Raw genomic sequence first — 16,956 nt, 5'->3', positions numbered from 1 at the left:
CTGCATCCAAACCCCCCTCCCAGTGACTCTGCAGGAGCAGCCCCTGGACTGTTTAATGCTCCCTGGACTGGGAACAGCTGCCTGCCATTGACGGCCACTGCTGGGAAATGTAATTTGGGTTTCAGTTTCCAGGCTCTGCGCTGGCTTAAGTTAATTATGAGCTTTAAAGGTGGAGGAAGAGAGCAAAGCAGGAGTCATCAAAGCAAAGACTTTGAATTAGGAGTGACTCGGGGAGCCTACTTGTGGCCAGGAGGTAACTGGGGTGGATGCCACTCCTCTCCTCCTCTTTCTGCTTGTGGTGAGGACTGGAAATGGCAAGAGCTAGCTCAAGAATAGGTGAAGTTGCAGGTGAAGTGCTGTGTTTGATACATTGCATATCAAGCCTGCTAGGAGGATTTAGGCTGCAGCAATCACTGAAAACAGAGCAAAAGAATCATCTTTACCATAAAAAAATGCAAGCAAGTTGAGTCATGTTGTGTATCTCTCAATACTGATTTTGTTTGCTTCTTTGTTTTTGCTTAACTTTAGAGTGTCAAACCTGTTGGTGGAGCACAGTCCAGTCGGGAGTGGTGCCTACAGGTCCGTGGGTGAGTGGCTGGAAGCCATCAAAATGGGCCGATACACAGAGATCTTCATGGAGAATGGATACAGTTCAATGGATGCAGTGGCTCAGGTGACCCTAGAGTGAGTAGTGTCCAGATCATTTTCACTTCATTTCTTGGAATTGCAACAGGAGGCGGGAGGAGAAAGACAAATTATTCAAGAATATGTAAGGAAGAGGCTGCAGACAGGGAAAACGTTATCCTGCGTTTGCAGTAAGCAGTTTCCCTTACAACATCTCTATTGATAACAAGTGCAGGCAAGACTAAAATTTACAATTACTACATTGGCAGCCAGTATTTTGTCTCCTTTACTCACAGAAATTAATGCATGAGTTTCTGTAATTGCCAGGCCATCCTCTTGACACACTAGCAGTTGATTATTTGGGATTACCAACAAAATAAACCCTCTACCCTACCAGTAAATGCATAGGTCCCAGCTGAGACAGCCTGGCTTCACAGCAGATGAGCTGGATTCACGGCTGATCTGGATATAAGCAAGGGAACAGTGAAGCTCAGTAAGGTGTAAAAATGGTACTCAGCATAACCAGAAATAGGTAAGAGCTGATGCCAGTGCAAGAGCATCATCAGGAGCCCACAGCTCTAGAGGACAGGCTTCCTGAACGAGACCCTTTCTTCTGAATGTGCCCGTGGCTTTTGCACGTGAGTGTGACTGCAGCTGAGGCAACAGCCTTCAAATTACTTGGTAAATGCCTCAGGGCTGCTAATTTGCTACGCTGCACCTTTAATTGCCTGCCTTGCTTATGAAGTTGTGTCAGCACTTTCCTGCTGCTGCCTGTGCTGTCTCAAACTCCCCTCCAAGCCTGCCTTTCTAGCTGGGTTAATTCGAGTTTAGCTTACTGCAGGCATTAAGGCAGAATGGGAAGAATTGCACTCTGCTGCTTTGGAGAAGGTTGTGTCTCCTCTGACCACATGCAGATTGCCACTGCACATACAGAGTTGCTTCTGAGGATTAAGAATAAACCAAGAAAAATCCCCCTACCCCACGAGCTGCAGCATTTCCTCCTGTCTGCCACAGTGCTTGCTGTGGAGCTTACCATACAGCACAGGAGTGTGGGGCAGGTCAGTGACATCTCCATGGAGTTCAGTTTTCCATTACATACACGGAGGGAGTGCAGGAGCCCCTCTGCTCTCACTCTGATGTTATTTGCTCCACTCATACCATCAGTATTTGCCCCTTACACCTGGGCTCATCCAGTCTTTTTTCAGCCATTGACATGAAAACCCTGAGCTAGGGATGAAATCCTCTCCAGCAACTGTCTGGGAAATCAGGGTGCATGGATTCTTACCTGGATCCTCTTTTCAGCTCCTGAGACCCTTACATGTTGTTTCCCAGACTTGTCCTGCAATTATGTGTCACTTTACTTGGGCTTTTGAGGACTCCACAGTTTAAACTGATGATCTACAAACATAGACCAAGGAAGAGGGCATCCCTCCCCAGGCTGGTCAGAGCCCACATAGCAGATGTGGCTAGCCAGAGGCTGAGTGGGGAAAAGGGGGATAGGATGAAGCAGTAATTTATGGAAAAGGAAAACATTGGAGCGTTCCTCTCCACAGTACCTCCCCAATCTGATAACCAGAGCAACTTCTGGTAGAAAATGCAGTTTGTTTAAAATCCATCACAGATTTATTGCTGTTTGGCTTAATTAGTCATGTCAAAGAAGTTGACTTCTACCATAGAAGCCAAGTTGGCTTCTACCATGTTCCTCTTCAGAATTTTCTGTGGTATGAAGAGCTCTACATGAAATGCTCTGAAGTAAAATGCTTTTGTTTGGATCACAGAAGATGTTGACTTCAAACCCAAATTAGTGGGTATTTTCAACAGCAAATTAGAAGTTTACTTACTTGTGTAACTTTAAGAGGGATCTTACTATCCCTCCTACATGGTCTTAGCATGCCATGCTGCTGACAAAAGTATTCCTAATCTTCAAATTCCCAATGTGCAACATTTCAGATTATGAAGTAAGATCTTTAATTTGACTTCAAAATTTAACTATTTTTCTATGTTTACTCTTTAGTATTCTGGAAATTTTAAAAATGTCCCCCAAAATCTTTTCAGGTGATGCAAAAAGTGCTTTAAAATGGTTTTTCTGATTGGCAATGAACCAAGAAACCAATTACCTGCACAGTTCTAGCCAGAAAGGCGAGTTGGTTTGAAAGGCTTTAAATAAGATTATAGCTGCCAGAGATGCTCTGACTCTCACCAGCTGCAAAGCTCCTCAAAGGCCCCCTCACCAGGTCCCAGGATGTCCTCTATGGCACAAATAGATGTCATAGAGGACATCCTGTCCCAGTGGAGACAACAAGTCTGAGCTGCTCAGCTTCAGCTTTCTTCTGGGCTTCTAGAACAGCAGAGCAAACAGCAAAGGAGCTCATGCCTGGCAGCCTGGGGGAGATTTTGTGTTTGTTGTTTTTTTTTTAAGCTGGAAGGAGGCATTTCATGGATCCATCTTCCATTTCAGTTGAAGCTGATAAAAGGTTGAAACCTATTCCAGGTAGCTATCCATGTCAGCAAATAAATTCCCCCTGCCCACCCCAGCTGCCTGTGGACAGAGATTCTTGCAGAGATGCCTGCTTGGTTCTTCTCTGTCAGCCCACACACCTTTGCATTGCAGAGGTGGCTTGGCAAAAAGGCTTGACCCCACTTAGGTCTATTTTTGGAAAACCTGTGGAAGATTAATCAAAAAGCCAAGTAGCCATCCAAATCAAAACTTCTCTCATCCCTCTCAGAAACAGTATAAAAAGAAAAAAGCAGCAGATTCTCAGCTGTTGAAAACAGGGAAACCATCATAGCAGCTTAAGAGGAAAAGTGTCTTGTAATGAAGTTCTGAATTCAGTCTGATATAAACTGGCAGACTGCCCTTAAAAAATAAAGTAAGGGAGAAAAATGGCTCCTGGTGGGCTCAGCTGAGACTCTCATGGGTTCTCTAGAAAGTAAACACCAGATCAGGCAAAGTTCTTTAAAGGTTGATATACTGAGAGGGGTTGGTTTTCTGGAGGTTTTAATTTTTTTTCTCCCTGTAAAAGGGAGCAACAAAACATTTTGTACTCTACAAAGGAGAATTCAGGTTAAATGTTCCTTGTCATTTTTAATGGAGGCAACTGTTCTGTATATTCCAGAGCTGGGACTTGGGGGGATCGGGTGAAAAGATGATCTGAACATCTGAAAGTAGCTTGCTTTCCCCAAATGACATCAGTAAATCAGTCTTTACAACTTAAGAAGTTGCCTTCAAATACCATCCAAAATTATCTTTACCAAATTCAAACTGTGCAGGAGAGAGATGTAGAAATTAGGTGGATAACTGCTGTCAGAAAAAGCAGGACAAAAACATATGATAAATGTAAAGAATTTCTAAAATCTACTGAAAAAAACCTACTAGTGCTGTAGGAGGAGTTGGCCATGACACTGACAGGACTGGTAATTGTGGGTGCCCAGCTTGTGGCTTCTTTAGAGGACATGGTTGAGGTAGTTGATGTTCAGCTCTTTTTTTATAAAAAAAACCTCCCTCCCCTGGCATGAAAAGCAAAATCCTGATTACCATTCCAATTCTTTCAAACTGATGGCTTGATGCATTTATTCCAGAAAATAGTAGTATTAGTGACAAATTTCTGAAAGCAAAAGATTAAAAATGTAAGATGGCTGGATATCACCCCAAGTCCTAAGCTCTGCCTGCTTAAGCAAAGACCTGAAAATGTATGTGTTCAAACAAAGAGTGATTTCTACATTTAGCTCTAATTCTTGCAAAGGGATGAATCACCTTGTGAAAAGTGGAGCCTCACCCTCCACCCTCTCTTTCCAACTGGATATCAGACTTGAAGGGAGCCTTTCCAGTGGACCAGACCTGCTCTTTAAACTTGTGGACCACCTAGTGACTTTGAGTGTGTCTGGAGCTCTTTCAATCCACTGCAAGAATAACTTTACCAGGACAATACTCAAGAATAGATAGATCCATGACATGAGTTTCAGTCTGACCCTTGACTGGACCAATTACTAACCATGTGGACTACATATTTTCACCTTTTGAAAGATCTGTACTCACTGAATCTCAGGACACCCTGTTGTTTGTTATTAGATGAAGAGCTCTGAATATTTGTAATAATATGTGTTGTGTTGCTTTGCATTGTATATATTTTTCTTCTAAAATAAAATAAATTATTTATTAAAAGTTATACTGGATGAAGAACATTTAAGAGTTCACCTGCTCTAGATGCTTATTCTTAACCTAAAATCTCAGTCCTGGGATTTTGATGCTATGTCTACTTCTGAACAAATTCTCATCTTGTAATCAAGTAGAATGGGAATTATGAGTAAGAGCAGATGAACTCTTAAAACAAATTTTTTTAAGTCCTCATTTCATGCAAATGTCCCTAGCAAGCGGATTCCTCTCTCTTTAGCATCGTCTGAAGGTCTTTGAGGTTCTTCTTGTTTCCCCTCATTCAAACTGACAACTAACTAACTCCATGAGTAGTCCCAGTCTGCATGGGCAGCTGTAGTTACACCACGTGCAGAAGAGTGGTGAGATCTGCCCTGGATGGGAGAGGAAATACAAAATTCCTGTGGTAGGCTGGCGGCTGCTGACCTCGGAGATCTTTCAGGACTGTGGCCCTTTTGCTTGCATGACTAAACTGGCTGGTGAGGGGGTTGTATTTTATGTGGCAATCCAGTCCTAGTCTACACTGTGTTTGGCAAACTGGTCCATGGTGTATAAGTAGTTCTATTTGTAAATAAAATGTTTTAAATCTATTTCTTACAACATGGAGACTGTGAATTCAACCCTTGCAAATGGAGGCTCTTGCAGGGAAGGGGATACCGTGTTGTCACTGGCATGTTGCAGCTGGGCTTCCATGCAAGGCAGTGGTAAGACAGCAGCATGCATGCAGCTGTGTACAGGCTGCTTGGGATGAGCTGACACCAATTTTCCCCTTTATTTTCTCGGCTTTTTGGTCAACTTAGGTAAGCCCTTTAATACCTTGTTGGCAAGTTATTCAAATTCCTGCCTGCTTTAATTTCCAGTCCTACATGAATGAAAGAAGTGAAAAGATAAACTTCCTCCCTAAAATAAGAATAAAAGTTGTCTCATGGCTGGGGAGGCCAAGTATTTTGAAGCAGGGAGAGCACCCAGCACATGGGTGCACAGATCTCCACTGCAGAGGCACACACAAAACCCAACACCAGGGGTCAGGTCACTTCCACACCAAGGAGCAGCCTGGATCCTGTGCCCGCCGGTCTCAGTTGTGCCTTTTCCTGCAGGGAATGCACATTTTTATTGTAAAGCCCCGGAAGGTGTCTGCACACATCTCCTCTGCAGAGCTGAGCCCAGTGAAATTTCCATTTGGCTGCAGTAACAGGAGCCAAAGAGCGCTGGACTGGAGCTTAAAGGCAGTTGTTTTTGCAGCTCTTCGACACAGAAGTTGTTGGGGATTTTTCGTCCCCAAACCAGCTGGTTTGTGCACCCAGTTCTGTTCAAAATTGTCTTCTGCCTTACACCGCTTTAAGTGCTTCAGCACTGGATGCATGGGAGCATGCAACGTGCTGTAAGTCATGCTTGAAACATCAAAATTAAAGCTCCTGCATTCTATAGGCAGCTTTTAGAAAGTTGTCTTTGGTATGTGCAAGGTGGCTTTTGAATAAACCTGCTGATTTTTATACTTGGCAAGCACCTGGTTCAGGAGCTGTGTCTTCTGGTTCATCTTTGCTGAGGTGCAAGACCCCACAGAAGTGTTTTTCCACTCTCTGAGGAGTCCCCCATGCTTTTGGCTGGTGGCTTCACATTTGAGAGGATTTGATATTCAAAAAAAAAAAAAGACTGAATCCCCTGGTGAGCAGTTAATGTATTGAAACCAGAAACTCTTTTTTCTTCTTTCTCTCTTGTAAATCAGTGAGACACTCCTCAAGGATATTGAGTTAAGGGGATACAATATGGGGAGAAAAAAAGGCTGTGTAGTGAACTGGGTGGGGGGTTTATTGGACTGATGGGGCTGTGTGTGAAAGGCCAAGACATGCATGCTTTTCTCCGAGTTTGAGGCTGTTTTTTTCCAGCATAACATGCGAGAGTGTCAGAAATTATACATCTGTGAAATACGTGGTACTGGATTTTCAAAAGAGCTCAGCTTGCACTTTAGATACCTGGAAAAAAAAAAGCTGATTTTTCAAAAAGTGCCAGCAGAGCAGGACTCAGCAGGGGGAAGATGGATGTTGTCTCTTTTAAAAATCAGGTCCTATACTGTGTTGGTTTTGAGGATTGGTTTGTTTTTTAGTTTCTCTGGTGTGAACTTCCAACTGTGCTGTGTACATAAAATAAATTGCATGTAACAATAGCATTACTTCATTTTCCTTCATTATTAAGATGGCTTGCTGAACTAGTTTCACAATTCAGTGGAGGCAGAAATGAAAGCATGTCCCCCTGAGAAGGTAGACACTTTTTGCAGGTGCTGCAGCCTTTTCTCTGCCGGGTAAGGAGCACTGCTGATGTGTCTCATTGACCTCCTTTGCTCTGTGCCCCTTACATTATGATTTCCCTTTGCATCATCAAGAAGCATTCCTGAAAAAGGGTACAATAATGAAATTATGTGTTTAGCCCAAAGCAAAAAACTTGGTATTTTCCAAATCAAAAGGCAGAAAACATGACAGTCCTTGGAGAAGTACAGATGTAGCTTTTGGCTTCAACTAGTTTATGTACTAATGTATTAGCCTTCACTCAAGACTGCTTTTTATTCAAAGCAGCGTTCATCTGTGTAATTTGTGAACATGGATGATTGGTTGTTACTTGCACAGGAGTTTCTTTCTGTCCAGAATGTGAAGCTGCTGAGAGAGGCACACCTCCGTGGGTAGTGTGAAAATGTTTTGGTGCTCCTTGCACCTTGTGCTCTCCTGCAGTCCAGTACACAGCCCTGCAGTGAACTGTAGGCCAGGTTGCAGTTGTGTCTCAGGTGATGGTTGGGCTCCCAGGTGTTTCTGGGGATTTCCAGCTTTGGCATGAATGCAGCAGCGTGGTTTCCAAAAAGCAGCTGCGTGATCAAGGCCACATCTCCATGACTTTTGGTGGAGAACTTTCTCCTAAAGAGTTGCACACCGGGTGTCAGCAGCTTGGGGATTCACAAGTGTATCGGCAGGACCATAAGGCACAACTTAGGAACATCCTTAATTGGATGATTGGTTCAATCCAGTCTTGAGGTAGAAAGTGAGGGACTGATATTTTTCTATCAGTGGAAGTCTTCAGACAAAACACCACTTCTCTTATGGCGAACCTGCTTCTCTAACAGCTTCTGTGTCTTGGGCTGGAAACATGCATGCAACTGTCTTGATGTTTCTGCTGAGCTTTTATTCCTACCATTTCTTTGTTAACACTTTTCTACCCAGTAAGAAATTTCTGCAATTACATTCTGCCATAACTGATGGCTTTACCTGGCTTAGAGGTGTCATTGATAACCCAAGGTCCTGCTGTGCTATCTCCAGGAGATTATTTGTCCGACTCCTGTCTTTGGATGGGATAAACCAGATAACCTCTTAATGCCATTCATGTGAATCACATGAAAGTGATTACCTTCATCTATACACCTGAATTTTGGAGGGTGGAGTTGATGACAAACAATCTTTCCTCCTGATCCTGCATTTTACATTAACTGTCTTATTTTACAGCTTTCCTGTAGTGGTAGCCCAGTAGGCAGAATCAACACAAATGCCCTTGGCATCTAGAATTCGCCTCTCCAAAGCAAAACCAAATGTGGGTTTATGGGAAGATTTGCAAAGACACAAAGGGGAGCTGCTTTGCTAATTCTTGTTGACTTTAAAGAGTCATCAGGATGGTGGCCGCACTTGAGGCTTTTGCCGTTTGTGTTTCTTTGGCTTTCCCTCATCTGAAGAGGAAGAAAGCACGGATTGACCTCACTCCTCACTGCTCATATCCAAGATCAAATACCAGCCTCTCCCATGAGAAGAGGAAACAGCAACATGGGCTTTCTTACCTGGCTTTCCTCTTGGAAATAGGACTTTTCATGCCTAGCAGAATCCTTGGCCAAAGATGATGCTGACACTTTGCTGTCTGGCCTTTCTCCATGGCCAGCGAGGTGATCTCATTCAAATCACATCACCTCTCTGAGGTGCTGTCAGCCATTAAAAAAAAAAAAAAGAAAAAAATTTACAAGTGGGGAAAATGAAACCTGCCAACTAAACTTGGCTCTGGGAGCTGCCAGTGATAACAGGTAGGCACTGGCAGCAGCAGCGGCAGCGCGTGCGGTGCGTGGTGTGCGCGGCAACGTGTGCCTAAGAGGTCCATGGAACCAACGTCTGCTTTCTCCCACAGGGATTTGAGGCGTCTGGGAGTGACACTTGTTGGTCACCAGAAGAAGATAATGAACAGCCTTCAAGAGATGAAGGTCCAGTTGGTGAATGGGATGGTGCCGTTGTAACACGGTTTTTAAAGTTGCTTCCTCAAGTGGGTCGGTCCTGCACTTTGTACTCTAGCCCTGAGATTTATTTTGACTAAAAAAAACCCAAGAAAAGATAAAAAAGGGAAATTCAGTGGTTTCTATAATTGAAGGACATTGGCCTCTGCTGCAGCATTTCTAAAGCAGTGTTTGACTAAAGTTTTGCTTTTCTTCCTATTTGTGTCCTCATTTTCATGAAGTCAATGTAAGATGCATGGAACGTGGAAACGAATCTGCTGTACATGAGGTTAACCAGTCTCTTGAGCTTCAGCGGTGATGACAAGCCTTCCACCACGTGTTGTCTGTACATGGGAGGTACATATATATATATAGCACCTTTATATACTGAATTACAGCAGCACATGGTAATGCTTCCAAGGACTGACTTGAATGGCAGATTTTTGTGGCCATTCATGGACTACCAATAGCTGCAGTTTGCTGAAGTATAACTTCGAGTCTTACTTGTCTACAGAAGTGTATTGAAGAGCAATATGATTAGATTATTTCTCGATAGATATTTTGTTCTGTAAATTTAAAGAAAAGAAAAATAATGCTGTCACACAGCATTAAGTTATAGAGAAGACTAGCATATAAACATGTCGCTTGCTCCATGGCAAATACAATACAGGGTGTATATTTTGTTTTCCTCCTTCTGTGTTACCAAGTTCTTTTTATTTGCTCTTTGGGGAGGATAATACATGTTGAAGATGTATATACTGTACAGTTTGCTACTCATCAGGTACAAGATTGGGACTCTTTCCTTGGTTTGTTCCTTTTTTCCTCCCTCTTTTACTCAGTCTCCCTTTTGTGTTACCCCCATGCTTTGTATTTTTGCTGCAGTTTGGTTTGATCAAAACATAAAGCCTTCAGGAGTTTTCATTATGTATATGAGGTAGAAGGAAGTTGCTTAAATAAAAGATGTTGCCCCCCCCCCTTCCTTTACACCGTGGGTTGAGGACATCCAGAAGAAGAGAAGTAAAACATCTGGTTCTTGATGGCCTCCAGCAACAACATGGCATCGATTTTTCTGTGTCCTGGCCAAAGGTGGCATGGGATTGCCTCGGCATAGGTGCTTCAGCCCAGTAGCCACCACCCAGTGCAGCCATCACTTCTGTTCCCGGAGCCCAGGAGAGAAAGTATGAGGTGGTTTTAGCTGGAAGGAAGGAATTTTGTTGTTCCTTTTCTGATGATGTTGGTTAGGTCCTGGGGCACAGTTTGGAAATGAGCCTCTGCCATCCAGTGTGGAGATTTTGTAGTATTTCCCCCACAGTGGTGGGAGTGGGATTATTTTTGGAACTGTCATGTCCCAAGCTGTCTCTCAGCATTCTAGGTTTGCTGTGGACCTGGCCACTTTGTGACAGAGCACAGAGGGGAGAGAAGAGCAGAGCAGCCCAACATGATCACAGTGATGGCATCCTGAGGGCAAGGAGATGCCATTCATCTGGGGCTGGCACAGCTCAGATCAAGACTTGGCTGCAGCTGGGGCTCAATGTAGCCATTAAAGCCTATGGCTGGTACTCTCAAAGGACCTGAGTGCAACCCAATCCCCTGGGAATCACACCAAGAAGTATTTTGGGGTTGTCCTCCTGTTTTTATTGTAGATAGGATTAAACAGCACCGTTAATTTGGTATTCATAGGTTGGGCTTTTATTTTGTGAAGACTTCGATAAGGATTTTAAAACAGCTCAGTGGATTGCAAGGGTTTGTTGTTTCTGTAAATGTATTGCTTCCTTAGAGTTTGGATAGCATCTTGTGGCATTCCTCCTTAGCAATAACATCAATATATAGAGTTGCTGTAGCTCCCTTCATCCCCAGTTCTGCAGAGCCAAGCCCAAAGAGCTCAAACAGCCAAAAGGAGGCCTGTGTCCTTCATGTCTTGCAGAAACAGGTGTTCCAAGGCACCTGAAGCTGTTTCAAAGGATTTCTTTCATTTCCCCCAGCCTTTGGATGAGATTTGATACACAGAATGTTTTTTTTTAAAGAAGAGAAGCACCTAGGAGAAGAGGTTGAGTGGTTTTTTCCTTAGCAGCAGGGCTTCTTCAGGCAATATTTTCCTGTCCTGAAATGGCCCCCTCCGCCTCTGCAACTGCTGAGTTCCTCAGGAATCAGGAGAAATAGGACGGGAAAAAAGCCACAGCGAGGCCTAACAAATCTTGATAGTGTCATTTCTTATCCCGTTGTTTCATTTTGGCAGCCACCAGACCACAAAAGAGGAAGAGGGTATCAAGACATAACAATTTCGGCACGGAAAAGAGATTTGTCATATAATAAATAAGATTATTAGAGCTGTCAGCAGAAGAGTCTTGAGATTATTTGTGTCTCCCTCTCTGCAACACTTGGGAAAATACATGTAGGAAGACAGAAACAGCTCATTTCACCAGGAGGAATCGTTCGTTTGCCTGCATCCACTGGTGGCACTGAAATGCTGTGTGCAAATATGTGGCACTTTCTGCCCATCTTCTCCACTCATTCCTGTCCTGTTGGCTCTGTGGGAGGAGTTGAACTTGGTCCTTTTTTTTCCCTGGGCTCTTAAAAGCAAAATCCTCTTTTCATCACTTGTATTGCTGGAATACCTAACATTCAAAATGACAAACCAGTGGAAAACAAAACTGTTCTTAAGCCAGACTGCATTTGTAAATTGGGAATCTCTTCTTGCTTCCTCCAATAAATAAATAAATAACTTTTTCTATTTATTTCAAGAGCTGTTCTTGCTACAGATCTCTGTATAATAGACTTTTGTCTCGGGGCTAAAAATAAAACGTTGTTTTAATTTGTAGGGTCCAAAGGTTACAGCTTCTATGTCCATGAGCAAATCACAGAGACAATGGAGGTTTTCAGTTCCCATCCAAGAGCTGCAAGAACTTTGTGCATTGGGCGTGATTTTATGTTTTGGGGTGCAGCAGAACGAGATGACAGCAACATTTTGTTTGTTATGTTCTTGGAAGGGGCTGTAGGTGGATTTCCTGCCCATGGTAAGTCCAAGCACTTTGCTTTTCCAGCTCACTACAGCTGAGCCAACAGATTCCATTTTTTCCAGTATATTTTGCTGATAATTGAGAGGGAGGTGTTTCAAAGGATCCAAAAGGTGGACAGGCTTTTTTAATACAGTTTTTCATTTTGGGAGAAGGAATGGCTTGTGTAGACTGACGCCCTTTCATTGTGTAGCTATTTCCACTTGGAAAAAGTACTTCAGCATTAAAAAGGAAGACTGATATAAAAGGGAGAAAAATCAGTTTAAAATTTTATTTATTCCTCCCATATGTTAATAGTGAGAAGAATAAAAAATAAAGGTCAAATTTTTTTGTCTATTCAGTGTTGAATATAATGTAGAAACTCCCGGTGCTCAAGAAATTGTGACTCCTTGGACTACTGTGGACTTGAAATTAGATGTTAAGGTAGATGTAAAATACATCAGTAGCAGTCTTAAGATTAACACTTAGTTGCCAATCCTTTAATGTAATTCCTTAGTGCAGGTAGAGCAGGAGCTGGTGCATCCAGTGCTGCCAGAGCTGCAGCCTCTGTCTCAGCTCCTTGCCATCAGTGTTTTAACTCATAGGAGACTGTAGCATTGCTGTATTTATTCCTCCCCTTTCCCCCTCTTTGGATGCTCTCTGTGCATTTTGTTTGTGTACATGGGGTTTTTTTGTAGTGTAAGATGCAAAATTTTCTATTTTTTCATAAAAATAAAAACCTTTTGACTACAGCAACATCCAGTTGTGGATCACACATACACTTGACCCCTCGACTTTCCACAAAGCATCAGGATTTCCCCCCATTGAAAGGAAATCAATTCTCTGTATTTTTCTCTCCTAACTGCAGATTTGGTGCTACTCTTGTGGTCCCTGAGGGAAAGAAAGGCCTTTGGGATGAGTGAGACATGTAGACCCACATGAATGCATGTGCCCTTGTTACAGGCTGTTCCCACTTTGTTTTGGGGGGAAAATACGATTTTTTAGGCTAGTTTCTAAGGCAAAGGGCCTGCCAAAACCCCAGATCAGTCCCTCACCACATATCCCTCAGAAATATCATTTTTTGTGATTTTTTTTTTCCCCTCCCAAGATGTGATTTTTCTCTGAATTTTTCCTGGAGAGACCCCAGCAAACCCATGACCAGCTGGAGCACCCACCCCCACATCCCCTGCTCCATGGATTTGGGGGCATCCACAGGCTGCAGAGGGGCATGGGCCAGCCTTAAAGAGAGGTGAGAAAAGCCACAGGTGGGAAAGGCCAAGGGGAAAAGACTGACCTGGAAAGGTCTTAATGGAGGTGGTGCTGGGCAGCCACCATCTTCTTGTCCCCTGCTAGAGGACAAAGGGAAGAGGGGCAGATAAAGATATTGTGTCTCCTGACATGACAGGAAGCTGTGGCAGATGATGGGTAGTGGCCAGGAAAGGCATGACAGGCTGGGACAGCAGGGGAATGCTGCCTTATATATTAAAGGGAGGACAAGGTCAATTGGGTTAGCAAATTGAGGTTGTCAGCAGCTTGGATAAAATCCCTCTGGATTGACGTGCCAGTCCTAACACTCAATGTTCTCTTGTTCAGCTTGAGGTTGTCTGCTGCTGGACCACAATGGAGGCAGAAGCTGTAAGGAATCAGAGGACAGAGGGAAGAACTGTTAATTTGCCCATGCAGCATCCTTGATAGCTTTGTGGAGGCAGAGAGCCTGCTAAGGGCAAAATACAAACATGGGGAAACTTTCATTAAAAATCAGAGTTGGCTGCAAACTCCTTCCACAATGTGCCATCTTAAGTGAGAACTAAGGAATTCGGCAATTTCCATGAGTATTTGTGCTCAGATTGGCTTGGGACCAGCTCTTGAACAAATTTCAAATCAGCATTTGCCTATGATTTTCCTCTGCTGGGCTCAGACTGAGAAAAGGCACTTGCACTTCATGGGCACCAGCTAGTAAATTTACCTGCACAGAAAGGTAAGGTGCTTCACCTTCAAAGTGGGTCCTTAAGCACATGCCTGACTTGGTTTTGGGTGGTTCTTCTGCACAGCCTCTGTCTGGTCCCTGAATAAATGCACAGCTGCATCTCGAGTCGCAAGCACCAGCTCTTGTGAATGCTTAACAAGCTGTGCTCAGGGTAATATTCCCTGCATCATTCTTGTTTGCAGCAAAACTGAAACAAACTGCAAGGTAAGATGATGGCTGTGCTGGAGATATTGCAGGGCAGCTAAATAGCAACTTGTAACTCCAAGTGACTTATTTTCCGATCCAGTAATATAAAAATGGGGCTGAGGGGGCTCTGAACCTCTCCCCTCCTGTGCCAGCCTGGAAGGGTTCAAGGCTGTAATGCCAGAATCCCCAGAGGATGCTGTGGCCCCAGGGCAGGAGCAGCGGGGAGGCTGCTCCCCATCACCCCACAAAGCCAAGCTGCCATGCAGAAAGCAATGCAAGATTTATGAAGCTGTGGGGAGAAAGAGCGAGGGACTCTTCATGTATTTTTCATGGGCTGAGCTGCATAAATAGCATGCAATGCATAAACTGTGACTGGATACTTCCACAAAAAAAAAAGAAAAAAAAGGTGGGAACCAGCAAGCAGAAGAGATGAAAGAATGAGATAGCTTTATTGAAGTCAACAGGGCCTTCTGAAAGTCACTCTCAGGTGCATTAAGAAGCAGCCAAAACAGCACAACCTCATCCCAGAACAATTCATCTTTGCTGGCATGTGGAGGGACATGGACCTAGAGGACTGGAGAAGGGCACACATCATTCTGCTTGGTAAAATGTGTGGGTGGCAGGAGAAAAACCACCTTATCCACAATGCCTCAGATGTGGTGGGGGACTTATGGAGATGCTAGGACAAACTATTGCACCAGCAGATGGGTCAGTGTAGAAAGTGAATGGCACTGGGGCACAGAGAGACAGCTCAGAGTGAGGTAACACTGGAAAAAGAGGATGCCACTGGAAAACTCAGTGCAGGGATGAGTGCTGAAAATGTAATGTTCCCTGTTGCAGTTCCCTCAGCAGGTGCATGTGTGCTTCCAAGTGTGCAGTTTTAATAATGCATTTGCTGACAGAGCTTAAATTTCATGTACATGAAGACAGGTATAAAAACAATCTCAGGCTGAGATTGGGTAGGAAAAGGGAGCCGGAGCAGCATGGTGGCCAGCAGAAAGCTTTGCTCATTTTGCAGCCATGGTAGCAGACCAGGGTGTGTTGGCAGTTATTGCATGCCATGGGGCTTCCAGGGGACAAAAGCCTTGGAGGAACAGGTGTGAAGCATGTGATGCCCACTGAACACACCCATTGTGTCTATAATGTGATTGCCTGTGGGATCATCTGGTGCAATTCCTTTGGGATCATCTGGTGCAATTCCTTTGGGAGCCGCTGGATGTTGGTGGCTGCAGGCCCCAACAATAAATGACCTTTGACAGCCCATTAACATATGGCTCATTATTTTCCTCCCATGAAGTCCTGTGAGCCAGCCATGGAGGAGAACAAGGCACCCGTGTAGGTGACTTCTTCATTTCCTCACCTCTAGCTGGGGTCAGCTCAGTTACTCATAGCATCAGCTATAGTAATGTCCAGCAAATTGAGTGTAAGAAAAGGAGATGCTTTCTTACACTGGTGTGCTGCTTTCATAACCCATTAACAGCTCTAACCAGGTTTTTTTGACCCCAGAACTCTTCAAGCTCCCTCTTAAATGGCCAGCAGATGCATTTGTGCTGGAGAAGATGACTTATTTCTCTCAAAGCTTATTTTTTAACTACGAAACCAAAGGAAAAATCTTTCAAGCTGAAAAAAGAAAAAAGCAGAAAAACTGTGAGATAGGCTGCCTGCCGTTTTCTTGGTTTGCTCCCACTAAAGACCATATTTATTACAAGAAAATAGAAATCCTATGGATTTCTCTTCTGAGGTCTGTGTTTCAAGCTTGACATTTAAACATGAAACCACAGGCTCTAAAATTTAATCATTTGCTCCTCAAGAAATATGATGTGTGGAGCTGCTGAGAAAAAGGGCATGCAAGGTAAAAATATTTCATTGGGAGAAAAGAAAGAAGGTAGGGAAATTACATGTTCATTTAAAAGGAAAAAAAAAAGAAAGAAAGAAAGAAAGAAAAACAAGATAGGGAGCAGCCTCTCCCATCCAGTGGGCAAATGCATCCTGTGGTCCCTTTCCATGAGATGTGTAGGAGCATGGAATATATATAGAGAGAGATGCATAGCTACCTGTGCACACATATGCAGAAGCACTGGGTGATCACCTCTTAATTAAGACAAGAATTAGGGCATGGCTAATAAATGGTGAATGGCAGCAAATAATCAAGGAGTGAGGCTGGATTGGGCAGAAGAGAGTGTTTTCAGCCAGGCAGGGGGAGATAGATGGAGATGATCAAGGTGTGGCACTGGAAAGGATTTGGCTTTCATTAGTGTTCCTGTCCCAGGAGGAATTAATGGCCCAGCTGGGAGAGGAGGGAGGCAGTGCTAGGGGGGCTGCAGAAGGGATAGGTGTTCTCACTATTGCTAAAATCCCCCAAGTTCCATCCCACTGGGCAGGCACCAGCCATCAAAGCAGGGAAGGGGGGATTGAATGGACTGGATAAAGTGGCTGGGAACATGCATGGAGAAATTAGATGGAGGGGAGCCACAGTCATGGCTTTCATCCTGGCTTGGCCATTGCTTTTGGGCTTGAAAGGCACTCACAGACCTAAAGGTCAATCCATGGTGCCCAGGTGGGGAAAAAAACAGTTTACTTGGCTTGGAAACAGTGGCCCTTTTGGGGGGGTTCAGTATTTTGGAGTGGAAAGCCAGGGTTTCATAACCAGAATTTGTGAGCAGCTGAGTACACACTGAGCCCTGCACAAGGACTGCCTTGCTCAGCAGCTGCTAAAACCTGGGTTTGGGTGACTTTAGGTCTTGAACATGCCCATGTGAGTCCTTCCCTTGGCCCAGCAAGGGGA

The 16,956-nt window shown here is 43.9% G+C and overlaps 1 protein-coding gene across 11 annotated transcripts in view; it reads left to right on the top strand.

Moving 5' to 3' along the window:
• Positions 1–11,740, top strand: part of EPHA5 (EPH receptor A5) — a 193,165-nt gene extending 181,425 nt beyond the window's left edge. For 5 of the 11 annotated variants that reach the window (XM_071431710.1, XM_071431709.1, XM_071431704.1 and 2 more), the window contains 2 exons: positions 529–684; positions 8,924–11,740. In XM_071431710.1, coding sequence (XP_071287811.1) covers positions 529–684; positions 8,924–9,029 — 262 coding nt within the window. In that variant the 3' untranslated portion in view covers positions 9,030–11,740. Of the gene's footprint in view, positions 1–528; positions 685–4,350; positions 5,365–8,923 lie in introns of those variants that run through there. The other 6 variants (XM_071431702.1, XM_071431700.1, XM_071431701.1 and 3 more) reach the window with 2 other exon arrangements.
• Positions 11,741–16,956: the final 5,216 nt, after the last annotated feature.

This window comes from Agelaius tricolor, unplaced genomic scaffold (genome assembly GCF_023055355.1).
Source record: "Agelaius tricolor isolate 1412-34295 unplaced genomic scaffold, bAgeTri1.0.p SCAF_8, whole genome shotgun sequence".
In the NCBI taxonomy this organism is placed as follows: Eukaryota; Metazoa; Chordata; class Aves; order Passeriformes; family Icteridae; genus Agelaius; species Agelaius tricolor.
Note: the sequence above shows the minus strand (reverse complement) of the source record. Positions and strands in the feature narration are given on the sequence as shown.